Source organism: Syngnathus floridae, chromosome 5 (genome assembly GCF_059516105.1).
Source record: "Syngnathus floridae isolate MCC-2025c chromosome 5, RoL_Sflo_1.0, whole genome shotgun sequence".
NCBI classification, from domain to species: Eukaryota; Metazoa; Chordata; class Actinopteri; order Syngnathiformes; family Syngnathidae; genus Syngnathus; species Syngnathus floridae.
In genome coordinates, this window is record NC_142417.1 from 1,182,537 (window position 1) to 1,200,215 (window position 17,679).

The 17,679-nt window shown below is 41.9% G+C and overlaps 3 protein-coding genes across 3 annotated transcripts; 1 reads left to right on the plus strand and 2 right to left on the minus strand.

Moving 5' to 3' along the window:
* Positions 1 to 47: 47 nt before the first annotated feature.
* On the minus strand, positions 48 to 5,610 carry gda (guanine deaminase). The gene is made up of 14 exons (XM_088376432.1): positions 5,411 to 5,610; positions 4,862 to 4,950; positions 4,349 to 4,520; positions 4,055 to 4,142; positions 2,729 to 2,834; positions 2,623 to 2,650; positions 2,423 to 2,530; positions 2,146 to 2,253; positions 1,975 to 2,072; positions 1,828 to 1,895; positions 1,552 to 1,698; positions 1,345 to 1,463; positions 1,230 to 1,257; positions 48 to 1,139 (listed from the first exon to the last, which is right to left on the minus strand). Exons 1-14 carry the CDS (start codon positions 5,534 to 5,536, stop codon positions 1,057 to 1,059), a joined length of 1,368 nt encoding a protein of 455 aa, XP_088232558.1. The 5' UTR covers positions 5,537 to 5,610; the 3' UTR covers positions 48 to 1,056.
* A 1,958-nt stretch (positions 5,611 to 7,568) lies between these two features.
* On the minus strand, positions 7,569 to 8,975 carry c5h9orf85 (chromosome 5 C9orf85 homolog). Its single transcript, XM_088376433.1, has 4 exons — positions 8,775 to 8,975; positions 8,540 to 8,646; positions 8,254 to 8,367; positions 7,569 to 7,802 (listed from the first exon to the last, which is right to left on the minus strand). Exons 1-4 carry the CDS (start codon positions 8,874 to 8,876, stop codon positions 7,589 to 7,591), a joined length of 537 nt encoding a protein of 178 aa, XP_088232559.1. The 5' UTR covers positions 8,877 to 8,975; the 3' UTR covers positions 7,569 to 7,588.
* Positions 8,976 to 9,311: 336 nt separating this feature from the next.
* abhd17b (abhydrolase domain containing 17B, depalmitoylase) lies at positions 9,312 to 17,249 on the plus strand. Its single transcript, XM_088376832.1, has 4 exons — positions 9,312 to 9,811; positions 10,987 to 11,454; positions 14,913 to 15,092; positions 15,398 to 17,249. Exons 2-4 carry the CDS (start codon positions 10,988 to 10,990, stop codon positions 15,615 to 15,617), a joined length of 867 nt encoding a protein of 288 aa, XP_088232958.1. The 5' UTR covers positions 9,312 to 9,811; position 10,987; the 3' UTR covers positions 15,618 to 17,249.
* The last annotated feature ends 430 nt before the right edge of the window (positions 17,250 to 17,679 follow it).

Consider the following 17,679-nt stretch of genomic DNA (forward strand, 5'->3'; position numbering starts at 1 on the left):
ATTTAGTTTAGATGAAAAAAGTATTTGGAAAAAATCCTGGTGGCTGCTTGTCAAATAATAATTTTTGTTTATTATTATCCATAATGTCTTATTTGGATTAAACACAAAAGATAGTCTGATTACATGAAGGGCTAGAGCTATCAGAGAATGACTACAAAAATGCTTTTCCTGACAATATAAAAGAAGAAAGTGTGAGTCTGCAATCTAAAAGTTGTCTGAACCTGAACAGAGCTTCTGTCTCTGCTTGTTCTGTAATACATTGTTAATTCCAAGAACAGTTGCTCAATCACAAACAAATGATTGACACTCTACAAGCAAAACAGGCATCACTGCATCTTGATCTGTCAGAGAATTTTTGGGTGCGACTACGCAGTAGCTAGAATCTAGCAATTTCTTTTGAATCCAAATTTCCCGAAACTCTGATAGTAACGCATCAAAATTCTTACTACAAGTAAGGAATATTCAAAACATTTTATACACAAAACAAATCATGTACTTTTAAAATTTCAAACCACAGTTAAAACAATGACAGTAAAATCCTAAAATTGTGTTTTATGCATTATTTCAGACCGCACAATTTTGATATCCAAAACAAAAAGAGCATGTGAAAAAATGTAAGTGGTTTTCGTCAAGTACGATCAAGCCTGAAGTGCCTTGTTGTTTTTGTCAAGCTGCCTTCGTGCTCGTGGCTCTGCCAACACCACAAGCACTTTGCTTGTTTTTCTTTAAATCATCACAACCATTTGCGCATTTCACTTTCTCGAGAGCCATACTTTGATCTTATTTACAGCAACAACAACAAAAAATTATATATAAAAGAAACCCCTAGGCAGTCAAGATGAGTTAATGTTGCTTACGGTAAATGCTAAATATTAAGTTGCTGCTAAATTGCAAAGTCTTGCCAAACTGCTCAGTGCACTTCTACAAATTACTCCTGCAAATAAATCCCAAAGCTTGCCCGCTACCAATAATCAAATGACAGCCTGAATGTGACTCATTTCTAAAATCAATCATGAAAGAATCGGCAACATTGCAAGTCATCCAATCAAAGTGATGCTAAATTTCGCAGAGGGGCTTCTTGGGATATGGTACCACTTTCCTTCCGGCCACATAAACCTCCACGATGTTTCTATCGTCACCTGCACGACAAGAACAAAAAGCATCGTGTGAAGGATGTTACGTCAAGCACAAGGGAATAACTCGTAAAGCAATCGTAACCGGTCACTCACCCAAATTCAAAAACTTTTCCAGCATAATCTGAAAGGAAAATTGATAAATCAATTAGATCTACCGGATCAGAGAACCAAACTGGACAAGCGTGAGCCGAGAGTCAGTCAAGCTCACCTTTGGTTCCTCGAGCTGGATCAAGTCAATGGGCCCATCCGGAACCGCTACATTCACTCTCAATGCATCAAAGTCTTTTCCCACTTGGAAGTTTCCAATTTGGTCATCGAGGGACAAAGCTAGAGACATACCACATAATCATAAAAAAAAAAAACAGCGCTAGCCTTTTCAATATCAAGATGACTAACCGAGAACGTTGTTTTGTACCTTGGCTGCCACCGAGTGTCGCCAACCTGAACACCTCCTCAAAGGTGAGCGTTTCAAGTTCCGGGTCCTGTATGCTCAGAATTTTGGACGTGTCCAAGGTTCTCCTCACGGCGTCCAGCATGGAGGCTGAGTAGCCTCCTGCCACGTCTGATGGAGGGATCACACGAGTAGGCACAGAGAAAAACGTTTTCGTACCGTCAGAGGCTTAGAGACTCAAATGTGCTAGTGTCTTTTTAAGAAGGTTCAAAGGAGGTCCCAAATATTGATCCTTCCCACCTGTTCCGAGGCCGAGCTTGACTTTATGATTCAGGACGTTCCGGACATTGAGGAATCCACTACACAACCTGAGACGATGAATCGTCGCAAACCATTAGAAGAGCTTTTTGTCTATTGTAGTTTGAGCGCTAAATCAGTCGCACTTACGAGATGTTGGAGTTTGGACAGTGAGACAAAGAAGCTCCTGTCTCTCGAAACAAAGCCAACTCTTCATCGCTCAGATGGCAACCGTGCGCCATCACCGTCTGCCAAGACGCAACAAAATAAACCAAGAGGCGACCCAAAATGATTTGAAACCAAACCGGCGATTGTTCTCACCTTGTCGGTAAGAAGGTTGTGTTTGTGGTAGACGTCCGTGTAGGAGTCCGAATCGGGAAACAGCTCCTTCACAATCTTCACCTCCTCAATATTTTCACTAATATGACTCTGGTCATGAGTATGCGTGAAAAAATATGACATTTGCAGTTACTTTTATAGCTTGAAGTCAGGGTGTGTATATTTTTGCATGTTCATTTTTGGTACCCTTTGGTTTGAATCTCTCCGGCAACTGTTCCCAAGGGGACCTAACCAGGTTTGGTTGGCATGGTGACCTCACCTGAATATGCAGGTTGTTATTCTTAGCCAGCTGTCCCAGTTGTCCCAGCAAGGCTCCGGAGCACGACAGGACAAAGCGAGGTGTTACCACGGGCTTCACCAGAGCATACTGACAAGAGATCAGTCAGTCAAAAATGTCGTGAGATTGACCTTGACAACAAAGCTCTTTGACATTGCATTTCTCTGAAAAATTCCACTCACCTTCTTCCCCAAGAGCTCAGCGATGAAGCTTAAGGATGAAACACAAATGTGAATCCTCACATCTTACTCCACATTGATGTACAAATGAATTTTTTTTTCTACCCACCGACGGGTTTCCTCCAGAGATTCTTGAGAGGTCTCTTTGTAATGTTTCACAGAATTATTCCTGTCCATGCACACCTTGCCCACCAAGGCTCGCTGTCCCAAGTCATCTAAAAAAAAAAAAAATCAATTTGCCACCGTTGCATGCTTTCTAACTTTTGTTGCTTGTCAATACAAAGCCTTCATTTAAAGCGCAGAAAAGCAGCCCTCGAGGACCAGAGTTTTATCACCTGTGATTTAAAGCCTTATCTCAGGGGTGTGCAGACTTTCTCAAAAAAAAAAAAGAAAATTGAAGGGCTACTTTGATTTTGTTAAACACAGTAAAACCAATCAATCCAAAAAGCAAATATACATTGTTTATGTAATAAAGCTACATTAAAAAGTGTGTTGTTTTTTTTTAATTCTAGGAACTTTTCTAGTTTCTAGGAACTCAAAGATGTGCAAAACTGTTGAAAGCTTTATACGTGTTTATTTTCTTCTCACACGTCTGCAGCAGATGACATAACACAAGCCCCAAGCGTCTGTCCAGGCACCTGCTTCCTCTCATCAAGGCGAGTTTCCTATACCCGTTCAGGCGTGTCAGCGTGATTTGTACTTTGCCTAACACATTTAATTGCTCGCTATAATCGCACGGGGAGGCTCTGGACTATGAACAACATGACAGATAAAGTTGGGAGCTAAGCAAATATTGCAATCAAACAAAAACATTTAAAAAGGATCCATAGTTTATAGCAGCCCACGCAAGAAACAAAGGTCAGGGGATTCAGCGAACTTGCGTGGGATGAATGACCGTAAAAGTGCCAATAACCCGGGCGGCTTGTATTCGCCGTGGCTGTGTGATAAGGACAAGGTAGAAAGGGACATGAGCATGATAAGAAAGAGAAAGAGAAAGAAAATCAGACATCAACAACTGAAATAGAAAGAGAAAGAAAATCAGACATCGGCTGAGAGGTCAACAGCCGAGATAAAAAGATAAAAAAAATCTGACATCAGCTGAGATGGCAGACGATAGTTAATATGTCACCCGGCGGTACGTGTCGAGATGTCGTGACAACCACTAAATGCCTCTACTGTATTCTCCTTTTCGAGCAGGTGTGATCTTTCCCTGTCACGGGTGCATTACAGGAGGGAGATTTTTCCAAGAACCAGCTCAAAAGTAAACATAGCAAGAATGCAAATTTTGATTCCAACCCAACAACTCATGACCTGTTTAATCAAGTCAACTTTTTCTTAATATAAAAACACTTTACACGCTTATTAAATATGATAAGAATTTGTACGTGAAAGCAAATATCCGCGTGAAAAAATCTGTGTGCAAAAGTGTTCATACCTGCAATGTGACCCAACAAAAGAGATGAGTCGGTGTGTATGGTTGCAAAATAACAAGCGGTGGTTGTTCCGTTTTTCAGGGTTCTTTTCTGAGAAAGAAACGAAACCAATTACGGGATTAAGAGGTTGTTTTTTTTTATCGAGTTTCTACGAATTGTTTTGCACATGTTGAAACCCCGAGATTGTGTAACAACGGGATGTGATACTTTCTACGGAAAACAGTTTATCATAACACACCCACTGTTCATCGAGTACAGTGTACTCCGATACTCAATACACATTTAGAGGAGCTCACCACGACTTGAGTGTAGACCTCCCGTGCGAAACTCTTATCTTTAAAGCGTGATTCCACGGGAAAGGTATATTTGTTGAGCCACTCAAGCAAGGGCATGTCCAGGGCTGTGCCAGCGTAGCTGTATTGAGGGGCGTGGATGTGGGTATCCACCATTCCGGGCATGAAGAATTCACTACAAAACAAGAGGGCATCGGATATCAAAGTCAAAGTCAAAGTCAAAGTCAGCTTTATTGTCAATTTCTCCACATGCCAAAGACACACAAAGAAACCGAAATTTCATTCCCCCCTATCCCACGGTGACAAGACAAGGCTCACAACAGACAAACAAGTAAACAAGTACAACAAAAGCGTGCTGAATAAATAATGAATAAATAACACAACAATAATAAATAAATAAGAGGAGCAGAAAAAAAAAAAAAAAAGAGCTGTACGCAGTTGTTTTAGATGCATGATTCTGTTTGGAAGTCTACAGAGTCATATGTATGCGTAGCAATATACAATTTGTACGCTTACTGTTTTTCCAGGTGAGTTACCGACGATGGAGTAAATGCAAATTCTTTAGAGAGTCGATCCAGCTCCTTGCCTTCTCCGATAAAGGCGATCTGGTGATAAAATGGACCTTAAGTAATTGGCAAATGATTGAAACGGAACAGCTTGCACGGGTGCTTGAATAAAGAATTGTTATAATGTAACGATAAACACAGTTTGGTGACTGTTAGACATTGCTCACCCATTATCATTTTTATACCACTGCTAGTACTGATATAATAGTGATTCCGTAATGATAACAACAATCGATAGAAATATTCAAACTAATATTAAAAATACCAACATAACACCATAAAATAACAATATAATTAACATGATTATAATATATATAAAATATATAATATAAATTAATAATAACCCACAAATTGGTCAAATTGAAAGAACAATAATAATAATAATATAATTTACATAATTTTAATATACGTATATAAAATATATACTATAAATTAATAATACCCACAAGTTGGTCAAATTGAAACAATAATAATAATAATAATAATAATAATACTAGACCTTTCCATCAGCTTGAACTCCAAGTAGTGCATCTTCCAGAATCTTCACCGCTTCCTCTGGGGTTGCATGGATCAAAGTGCCCCTGAAGACGCGCATCCGCGCAGAAGCTCCTTTCGCGTTCGCCATCACAATTTCAGAGCAGTGATACGAACTCGCGCGCACCTGCAGCGTACTGCGGCTTTGAGGCGGTCGTGCGTCTCCTTTAACAAAGCGGTGAAACGTGAGCTGGTCTGCTGGGGGGGGGAGGAGCGCAAGGAGGGGGGCGGGGGGCGCACCTGAGTGCTCAGCCAATCGGAAGGCGAGGAATATCTGGGTGCGTCCAATTCAACGCGCATAGCATAAGGCACACTTGCACAATTGAACGACGTTCACTGTTATGATGACGCTATTACAAAGCTTACGTCGGGTTTTAAAACTGGAAATGACAAAAAATGATATTTTGCATAAGCTAGCAACCTCAGACTGCCCTCAATAGAATGACTAAAATGCCCATTCTGCAAAACGTTCGCCCTCGGTGGATTGTTAATTTGTAAAAAGCATAAATGAACACTTTTTGCATGAGATATGAGATGGCCGTACCAAGATTGAGAACAGGATAAGGAAGTCAAGGAATGTCAGTGAGAACTAATTTGAGATGATTAAAGCAACAACTCTGCTGACATAAATGGCAATTGCACAACACTTGTGATTGGAGGGAAAAAGGAATGTAAACATGTAACAAAAAAGGACATTTTGGTTTTCCGAGGGGCAGCGGTCCCATATAACCCAATAGTATACACTGTATGGTACTTGCTGTTATAGTGCCGAGGGGAACAGCCTCCATTTTCAAACATAAGCATTTGATGTGTTGGTGATACTAAGGTCTGCTCAGGTTTAGGCACAGAAACACTTGAGTGCGACGTGCATGAGATATCGCCCCCTTTCCCACCGAGTTGAATGTCTTATTGTAAAATAATGTTTGGTGTGTGGTTATCATCATCATCCTCATAATGTCACGCTAGTGTCTACTGTCTAACTTGAACTGTTTTAACCCTTTATTATAAGGTTAGGCAGTACAATGATGATATTTTTTAGCACAACTCGCAATATGTGGAGTGGCAATGCACATGAAGACTACAGAGTCACATGACATAAACATTGTCGTGAGGAAAGTTGGATCAGGATGTATTGGTCGTGATATAGCCATAGTTGCTGAACTGGCAAAAATGGAATCAAATGATCCCACCCGCGTGAAGAGTTTACCTCAGGCTATCACTGCTTCCTCGTTGGTCCGGTGCCAGAAAATTATATTTTCCTCATTTTTCAAGTTGCTTTCAGTTAGTTCCCACAGCTACCACTCTGAAGTATATGAAATGACATTGATACGTACCAGCTTCACTATAAAAAGAGGATATGAATAAAGTTGAGTAATAATGGGGCCTCCCTGAAAAGAAAAACACAAGTATTAAAAAAAAAAAGTCTACACACCCTGATCGCATGGCAAGTCGTTGTGACAAATTACCAAAATAAATAATTTGAAACTTTTACTTTCATGTTTATTGAGTTGATAAGTAAATTGTAATGCGATCTATTTTGTCAGGGTGACCTTTGCAGCTGGACTGTTATTTCTTTATCAAGTGCAAAAAGGTGGAAACGGATATCTTGGTCACAGTGTTGGGTGAGTGGATGAGTGACATGTTATATAATTTTGCCAATGTTTAGTACACGTGTTCAAATATTACCACAGGGTAGAACATTGGTCACCAATATGGCTCTAAAATGTTGCAGATTCATATTAAACTGTTCTCTACATTGCGGCGTCGTTGAAATAACACAAAGAGTGCATGAATGAGTTCCAAAGTAGTTGCTCGCAGTTTCAAAAATGTTGATGACCCTTGAGTTAGAACAAGCTCGATGCAGGTCAACCTACGTTCAAATGCAAAGACGTGTGAGGGTGATATCTGATGCTATTTCAGTGAATTGAAGAAGGAAAGGGAAGAAATTGCATCAGTGCCACATGATGAAGGGCGCTGGATCCTTGGCACGCCAAAGCATCAGAAATGCAAACGACTGCATATGAAAGCAAGAAAAATGAGAACCGGTGTTGCGCAAACCGGCTGTGGTAAGACGACTTGAAGTAAGCTACATTCGATTATCAACAAATGAGATGAGAGAACACTCCACTTGTGGAATTATTTACTATGTGAGTTTCACTCGAGACACATCTGGAAGCGGAGGAGACTTGCACGGTGTCATCTTTGTGACTGATTGACTAACTTCATCTTCATCCTCAGGGTCACTGAAGTCTTCATCATCATCAAAGTCATCATCATTGTCCATGTCCTTTTTACACTTTTTGCCTTTTTCTTTGCTACCATTGTCCTCTTCTTTTTGGTCCAGATGAGAGTTGACTCTATAATAGTGGCAGAGAAAATATCATCATCACCATCATCGTCATCATCATCAGTCATGTCAACTAGTAACTTGAGAGCATGAGCTCCCAAACTGTGGTAGGGGTATCGAATGTTCCAACAGGGTGTAAATGTGTGTGTGAGATGACATAATTACAGTTTCCCATTTTGCCCAAACCAAATAGAAAGGGTTCAAATTTCTGACTCAAAACCACAACTTTTATCTGCTATATTACGCCCTCTACTGTCAAAACAAAGTAACTTGTATGAGGTAACTCATAGCCAGCCACAGGATGGCAGTCTCCTCAAACAATAAAATGCTAATCAAGAATAAATAATTGAATTCTTCTGTTGTGAGTAATGGTCCTAAAATGTTATATAGCACCACTGCAATTCTAGAGAGAAAATATGGTCATATATTGATCAAAAAAATATGCATTTGTTAATACTTACGGGATGACAATGTCCTCTTTTTTCCCGCACTTGCAGCATATTTCCAGCTGAAGAGAGCAGGGCTTACAAATGACATGATAAGCATCCTTTACAGTCTTCTGAGAACATTTGACGCTGAAATAGGAAAAGATCCATCTTTATTATTGTGATAGCAAAAATGTTAGCATCACAAAAGGTTAAGGGGCTGGGTCATTTTCAGGTTACAGACGAATACAATTATCAACATGCTTACTGTTTTATGTTTAAGTTAAAGTTAAAGAAGGTAAGCATCTGTACATTGACATACCATCTCCGAGGCTGTGTTAGAGATTTATATTTGTTGTACTTGACTTTCCACTCGAGAACACCCTTGCAATGTTGACATAGTCCATCGTGGATTTTGGAGTTCGCCTTCTGCGTATAAAAAATGTTAACAATTTTACACAAAGCTACTAACAATTTTGAAAACACTAAAAAAGCATATGTGCATGCATGCATAGTCAAGTGTATGGGTCTTTTTCTCGGGCGTCTGGCAAACTTACCTTTACTTGCACACTCGCTCCATATTTGTCATTCTTGAAGGCGACAGTATTCTGGTACTTTTGGCCTCGCGAACGAGACGCGCTACCCCTCTGAGTACTCATAGTACAGTAGTAGTTAGTTATTAGTTAATTACGCATGGTACAGTTTAGCAACCCAACCACACGCGAAAAGAGAACTGACCCGGAAGTACTTTTCATTCGAGAGTAACTGGGCGGATGTTTCGCCGTCTACTGGCGGATCACTTGAACTGTTCTTGTTTTTTTTTTCTTTAATGCATTTTATTTTTCCATTTCACTATAAAAACAAAAATTACTACAGTAAAGAATGAAAAATAAAAAAGCCATAAATTATCAGTCAAAAAAATGTGGTGTCGACAGTTCCACCAGTGGTATTGGTTCTTGTCAACGTCAATCAAAAATGTTATCCAGCACCACTCAATGACGACGATCCGCCTAATTGGCGCGTGCTAGCTTTTCTATTGGTGGATGTATCGTGGTAATGCAGCTACAATTGGTTTACAAAGCTGTCAATCACCGCCCTTTATCCGCTCGGAGGCAAGATAGCAATCTGACCGGCGATGTCTCATGAGTCAAGTGATACTGGTGTCAACTGCTTGGTAATACCCAAAACGGTCTGATGCCAAACCACAAATGAGTTCAAATATAAGCGACTAATTCGTTCTCACCCATGTGGCTTTCAAATCGTGTGGATTTTTTTGTTCCTCGACTTGATTAACATTCGGATGTGGAGGAAACCGAGCAGAGGGAGGAAAAGGAACCGTCACGGAAGCTGCCTGAAGTGGAGGACGAAGCCTTTAGAACGGGAGTGACTTCACCACACAACATCGCCAATCAACAACAAGACGACGATCAGCATCGAGGGGATACTCTGTCTTTAGGAGAATAACATTTCCACACATCTTCCCATCACATCTTCCCGTCGTCTAGAAAAAGAAGAACAATTCATTGGCTTGACGACAATAACAAAGCCAAAGGTATCATTTGAAGACTGGAAGGGAAACACAACAGACATCCAGGTAATGTCACAGAGCGACATTCTCATATCTTGAGTTTATTAAAATGAAGTCAAAAGAAAACACACACACTCACCCACCCACTCATGCATATAGGTGTGTATCGCTAATTACAACCATTGACGAGTCACTGCAACCTCAACCAACCAGTTTAAAGAATCGGTGCAAGCTCGCTCACTGCTGCCTTTCCCACCATTTTAGAGTAACCAGCCAGCCAGCCGGCAATGCACCACTCGCAGGGCTCGTTTTTTGTTGTGCCCACCCGATGGACTAAATGGTGGGCTAAATGTAAAAACTAACAACGTATTAAGCTGCATCGAGATGCCATTGGAGCCTTCACTAGACCATAGCATTGGACCTTAATGAGGTTCTGTTCAATTAAAATCAATGCAGACTACTTCTGTGTAATTAAAATGCAACAGCACCCCTCCACCTTCTATGCAAACCTCCCATTTAAGTGTGAGTCAATAGGCTCTGGTTCATTACCAATTATAATTTGAGATCACTGCCTGCTGGAGCTATCAAGAGCTCATCAGTGTTGTAAAGTGATCATTTTTTTACGTGATAATCGGCACCACAAGCAAACAAGGAGGGATCAAAGCACACATTGATTTTTATAGTACTAACCAATTTGTAAAACAAGATGCCTCACACAGTAAGGAAAACCTCAGTGTACTCACTGATTACTTTTCTCCACCATGGGATAATGTCCAACTAAATGTTTTTCTCATTTCACTCTAAGATAGCCTGCAAAAAAAGGCATCAGTCATCATACTAAGAGGTGTTTCTAATATTTTTTTAACCTCACCTCAAAATGTTGTGGCCAGTTAATAGTTTTTGCATGATAAGGCCAAAAAAATGTGTGTGTGTTTTAGGGGGGGGGGTGCTCACATGATTGTGGGACAAGCATTGGCCTGAAGGCATTTGGCAAATGTTATAGAAAAGCTTTCTCTCCCATCTGAGACATGCAGTGAAGCGCAGAAGCACAAACAACCTCATATTCTTTGAATTGCACCGTTGTCGAGTTGACAAAAGGACAGTGGAATTAGAGTGGACATGATGTCAGCGAAAAAAAAAAAAAGATTTAAAAAAAAAAAAAAAAAATGCTTCCAGTGCTGTCGGTCATTTAAAATTGCTGCATGAAACATACTAAGCCAAATGGTTCTTATTTCTCCAAGGATGAACCACCTATCCTTTAGCGAGCTTTGTTGCCTCTTCTGCTGCCCGCCGTGTCCCAGCAAGATCACGGCCAAGCTGGCCTTCCTGCCCCCAGAGCCCACCTACAGTATGATGTGCGACGAGAGCGGCAGCCGGTGGACGTTGCATCTGTCTGAACGCGCCGACTGGCAGTACTCGTCCCGCGAGAAGGAAGCCATCGAGTGCTTCATGACGCGCACTTCCCGGGGCAACCGGATCGCGTGCATGTTCGTCCGCTGTTCGCCCAGCGCCCGCTACACGCTCTTGTTCTCCCACGGAAATGCAGTGGACTTGGGCCAGATGAGCAGCTTCTACATTGGTCTGGGTTCCCGGATCAACTGCAACGTGTTCTCCTACGATTACTCCGGTTACGGCGCCAGTTCTGGGAAACCGTCAGAGAAGAACTTGTATGCTGACGTAGACGCCGCCTGGCATGCACTCCGCTCACGGTAAGGTGACGTCAAATTCACACATGCATGTTAGTGTTAGCAGTTTACCGATTGGAGCGCTGTATCAAAATTCCGCCGAGTTGACAATGAGCGCCACTGCCACCTACTGGAGTGGATGTGCAATTGCATTTTATCAAATGACCAAACAAACCAAAAAAAAAACAAATGTTCTGTGATAATGCTTTTAAAAACGCTAATATCTTGCACAAAGTCAGAGCATCACTATAATTGGGTTTTAATGACACAATTTGTTAAAGGATACGTTGTTGAGGGCTGCTTGTGAGGAACAGTGCAGCTGACGAGTGAAACGTGGTTTGTAGGATCATACTGGCCGCTTGTGTTGGTGTGAGTGGGTGAGTACTGTATGCTGAAATGTACCAAAAAAAGAAGAAAGTTAAGGTGTTCTTTAGTCTCGGCTCCTTCTTTTCTTTCAATCTGATGTGTGATCATTACGTCAAACATTTTGTGCACTCCTTTGTTTATTTGGATGAGGAGGGGGGGTGCTAATGTTCTATGTGTTTCCTGCTATAAGATAAACAAACGGCCAGCTTCAGCTCAAAAGGGTTTGATATCAGAGAATACGTTCTCTTCACTATCAGTGGCACACTAAATATGTGTCTTACAATTGAGATTTCGTTTTCTAGGATAGTTACTCACTTCTAGCCTTTCTAAACTCCGATGTAAACATCCCAAAATCCAGACAGCGGTCTTGTCTGGCGCTGCCTTCTGAAGCAACCACATTCTATTCCGCTTCTCTTCTAAGTTCTGTCTTTGCTTCTTATCCGCAGTCAGCGAGTGTAACGTTTGGTTGAGCGGTGCCAGGTACTCTTAATACAATGTGCGAGCTCCACTATTGCGTCACGCACAATCTGCTTCTGTTTGTGGTTTTATTAGTCACTGGACAGGAGGTTCTTTCACCTGAGCAGGGAGCGGTTCAGTTGTTGCGTCAACAAACTCAAGCACAAAAGTCCTGATTATCATACTAAGGATTCAAACTGACAAAATCGTACTGCAAAGTGTAACATGTTGTATTGTGTGTGTGTGTGTGTGGTATCATTTTCCTTGCCCTCTGTGATGGAGGCGGGCCAGCAGTCAAACCTGCCAGTCTAATATCCAGTGGTAGCCTAGCAACGGCTTTCCAATAAGCATTCAGACCCAGGCCTTCCCACACTGTGGCCAAGAAAAACAAACCAACAGCAACTCACTTCCTGGGCCACCAGCGTATGGATTCTAAATCTGACTCTTTTCTATTAGACGTTTGGTCGTGACTCGGGAATCAAATGTGGCTCATGGAGCCATCGCGGATGGGTTGCGGACTGGTCGTCAAAATGTGTTCCTCGGATATTAACGCAACATACATTTGATTGTTTTTATCCTTATCAGGGGGTGGCCATTTTGCCACTTGCTGTTGACTGAAAATGACATCACAGTACCTAAGGGCTCAGGTGTTAACCAATCACGGTTTAGCAACTGTGATGTCATTTTCAATCATCAGCAAGTGACAAAATGGCCACTCCAGGAGATGAATAAAAAGACACTGGACAGAAGGTTTCTTACCAGGTAATCAAACACACATGACTAATCCGTGTGTAATGCACATGTTGAGGATGTCCTAAAAATATCCTTTTATTTGCTATACTTGCTTTCCTCTCCTGGGCAAACAAGCAGTAGGCTTTCAAGAGTCGAGGAACGAGGGAGGATGCGAGGCATAAAAGATCGGATCTGTGTCAAGAGAAAATTGATGAGGGCTGTGGGGGAGGGCTGTAACCATGGTCGCACGACCCACTATGGCACGGCAAGCCTCAAGTCTACAAAGCAAATTGAAGGCTTGCTGGAAATGTGCAACGGCCGCGCTGCCGACTTCACACAAGTGCAGCTGCTTTTCGAGCTGCGCAAAAGCCAAGACGGACGACAACGTACTTTATCTGTTGCGTTTTTGTGTCGCGTCCCCCTTTTTGATTATGCCGATATAACATGACGTATGTTACCTGATAAGGAGGCGGGCCCGGCTCGCCCTACAATATTGAAACGTGGTTGCGGTGAGGGATATTATGCAGTGATACTGGCAACCCCCTGATAAGCACAAGATAAGATAATCACTTACTGCGCCATGACAAAAGGTTCATCATAAATAAGCTCTCGAGAATCATGTCACCGATGCCTTGAGGGAATATACGTACATATCATGAGTACAAGGGTCAACGACCTTTGAGAAGTTCGAACGCTGAAAGGGGCTACCAGATGACTGTCCTGCACAAAGCAAACCATTTACATCCCTCGACATGACTTTAATATTTCATGTTTGCAAATGCTTTACCGGATTTTGAAAGATGAGTCATGACTTAAGATCGTTTGCGTCGGTTGCTACACCCCTGTGTGCCGAAAGTCAGCTGATGACGAGGGCGGAGCTGTACACGCCACCGTTACGGTTTCGGACAAATGGCAGACTTTGTTTGCCTTAAATATCGCTTGCTAGTATCGGTACTCGTCCATCCATCATGGAAAAAAAACGGACGTTTCACTCATCTCATTCGCATCGTGCTATTATTAGCACCGTTTTCTTTCATGACAATTGCATTTGGATTTACTTGAGTGTGTGTGTGTTTTGTCAAATCTGAAGAATGTGTTCCTGAGCTTATGTTAGATCTGGTGCACTTTGAGTGTGCACGTGTTTTCGGCTTGTCTTAATCCACTTTGGAGCTGTAAATGTGAGGCGCAGCGGGTGTTCATGTGTTCTCTCTCATGTACAAGGCCGCAACATCTGGCTTGTGATGTCAACAGTGAGCAGCCTTTTTTTATTTCTTTCTTTTACTCTTTTCAGTATTTTCATTTTGTTGACAGCATTTTCTCGTACTGTACAAACTCCTTAAGCGGTGCTTGGTTAACCGCAGTCAGGTATCACATGCAGAGCTGTGTAGAAACAGCGAGCTCGCCAGCCAGGCAGTCTTCTCAGGCTGGATTTGGAGTAGTCAGCTGACTCTCACTGGAGTGTGTCACGTTCGCAATAATCATCAGAGGAATGTCTCCTGTTGCCTTTGTTTTGCCCTGGCTCACTTTGATTTTCTCGTGCAACCAATCCAGCGTTGGTGTTGTCGATTTAGCTCCTTCTGCTCTTCCCCTACTGAGTTGGTTTTACAAAAGTACCTTAGCGTCATCGAACGATTGTCTGCTTGATTTAGGAGGCAGCTACCGCTGAGTCATGAGTGAGTAAGTTATTTGACCTGCAGGCGTGTGCTTGTGTGTGTTGTCTCATGGAGCACCTTATCTTAATTCGAAAGGCTGCCATTAAAAATGAGTGTCTGTCCTCAACCTTTAAAGCCACATCCAAAATATAGCAACACACACACGCTTGGCCACCAAGCTGTTTGTTTTTTTGGATCAGATGGCCAATTTGGACAGCCGCCATTATATGCAGCAGAGCAAACATGATTGAACCGCAAATATGTTTCTTCTCGCAGGTACGGCATCCGTCCAGAAAACGTCATTGTGTACGGCCAGAGCATTGGCACCGTGCCTTCTGTGGACCTTGCCTCTCGCTACGAGAGTGCCGCAGTGATCCTGCACTCCCCGCTTACCTCCGGCATGAGAGTGGCCTTCCCCGACACCAAGAAAACGTACTGCTTTGACGCCTTTCCCAAGTGAGTCCACAGATAAATGGGATCGGGGGGCGGAGACTCAAAAATACAGCGGTGACTTTAACAGAGCCACGTTTTTGTTTTGGTCTGTGAGCTACACCCCGATTTGGTTTCTGGGTGTGTATCTGTTGGCAGATCAGTGCCCTCTGTTTAAATAGCGTCATCAGAGTAGTAGGATGTCGTTTAAAACAAGAAACACAAACATCTTGAAAGCTTCTGTTGTTTTTTGTTTTGTCCAACCCTCCGTGATCTTTTGAATCAATAATTGCTCTGCTTTATAATTGCGTGTTTAACCTTTCCCTCCGTAGTATTGACAAGATCTCAAAGGTGACCTCCCCGGTCTTGGTGATCCACGGCACGGACGACGAGGTCATCGACTTTTCCCACGGCCTGGCGCTCTACGAGCGCTGCCAGCGCCCCGTCGAGCCGCTGTGGGTGGAAGGGGCGGGGCACAACGACGTGGAACTCTACGGACAGTACCTGGAGAGACTCAAGCAGTTTGTCGCACACGAGCTGGTCAACTTGTAGAAGACGAAACGGAGAAAACATCGGTGGCTGGTTTTGTTCTGTTGTGATTATCATGGCTGTTTTTTTTTTTGCTGAGATGCCGGCAATTTTTTGCCTCAGTGGAAGTGTTGGTGGTAGAATGATTGGTGCTCGGAGCTCCAGTTCAGTCCCATCCACTCCAGCGCAACTGTGAACCTTGAACAATATACAAACTAAAACCCTATTGTTTTTTAGCTTTTGAGTTTTTTTTCTTTTTTTTTTTTTTTTTTTTTTACATGTTGCATAATTGCACATTGCCACAGTATGCTCATGCAAGAGAGAGCAGACTGTGTGACGAAAAGCCCGTGGACAAGTGCGTACGTGACATTTTTGCTGCCTTTTACGAAGAACGCAGTCCTCGCTTATTAACGGAGACCTCAGACCAGGCCACAAGGATGCTGACCTTCTCACTTACAGCCTTGATCCAAACTGGACTGCACTCTCCCATCCAACTGATATTCACTTATTATTTTGTATTATTATTATTGCAGTACGTTTGTGTATATTTGCACATATCAACTGTCACTGAAGAACTGTGTGGTACAAACAGCTGTGCCGTTGAGTGTTGCCAAATATTTAGTAGAATATATTGCAAAGATCTCACACTTGATTGCATCACCTCCTCTAATCGTAGTTTTTTATGTTAAAGTTTATCATGCAATGTTGTGTTACGCTCAGATTAGCATCACTATGCAGAAGTAGAAGAAGTCTGCCGGGTCTAACAGTCTCTTCTCGATTTTAGGATGTTAAAGAGTCCATATCCAGAGTTCATATTAAAGATGTCGCTTATATAAATGATAGAAAAGATTTACTTTTTTTGATACGATGGAATTATATACCACTAATGCCCATCTAGGCCTAGAATGGTGCCTGCATTCTATTTATATTCAAACCTTGAAAATGAACAGCTTTTTTTTTTCCTTAGTATATCTAAACAGAGACTGAATGAACACCACACCTCCTAACTCACCAAGCATGTCTTTGAACAATAACTTATGTCATAGCTCAGTGTTCCAGGTCTCGTTTGTTATTTACTTTCACGCTCTTGCCTGCTTGCCATTTCTGGTTCCATTGTTGATGGTTTACTTGCCCTTTTACTCCTGAGCAAGGCCAAACGAGATATTTCAGTGCACTAATGACTATTTACTATCAGAGCTGAGATAAGCAAATGTCAACGTTCACGAATGCCATTCTTTTGTTGGTGTTTTTGGCTCACGAGCCTGAGTTTATGTCGGACGCTGGGCCATGTTGAAGATACGGGTGCTAATACAACACGTCACATCGACTGATTCATCAGGATTCAGCATCTGTCGGGTCCTGACTTCCTGTTTGAGTTCTTTTTTAATTTTGTGCGCTTTGTAAATAGGACATCATATTATGCTTGTACTTTTTGTTTCCAGTTGCCATCGTCTCTGTTAAATGACATTTATACTTGATGTGACATCTGCCCGATCAAGTTACAGGCTTCATTTTCTACTGCTCAGCTCGACTATTGGCATCTCTGATTCTGTTTTTTCTACTGCATATTTCGATACAAATGGAACTCAAACTGTAATAACTATTAAATTTAGTAACTGACGTGGATGGCAAAAATAAAATGATCATTTAGAAGAACTCTAGTTTGTGCTGACTTTTTTTTTAAAATTAATTTGATTGTTACGTACGTTATTCTGCCCAGTCAAATAAAAGGAATGCAACACAGCAAAATGTTTTACAGTTAAAAGGATGCCAAGGACCCTAATGACTAAATAACGACCGTTCATCGCAAGCCCACAACAAGGTCCTTTTGTATTTATTCCAGCAGGTGGCAGTGTGGCATTGGTTTAAACGAGCCCCGCCTCTTCACAAAGGGCTCCACTACGGCCTGTTGAGACGTTCATAACGCTTTGGAGAGAAGGACAAAACAGTTTTTAAAAAAAGATACCATCGAACATTATAACTTCGCGACTTTCACAAAAACTACAATTTAAATGCTTGACTAGTGCCTAAAATAGCGTCACTATCTTAAGTGCATAGTATACTTCATTATTACGTGGTTAGTCAT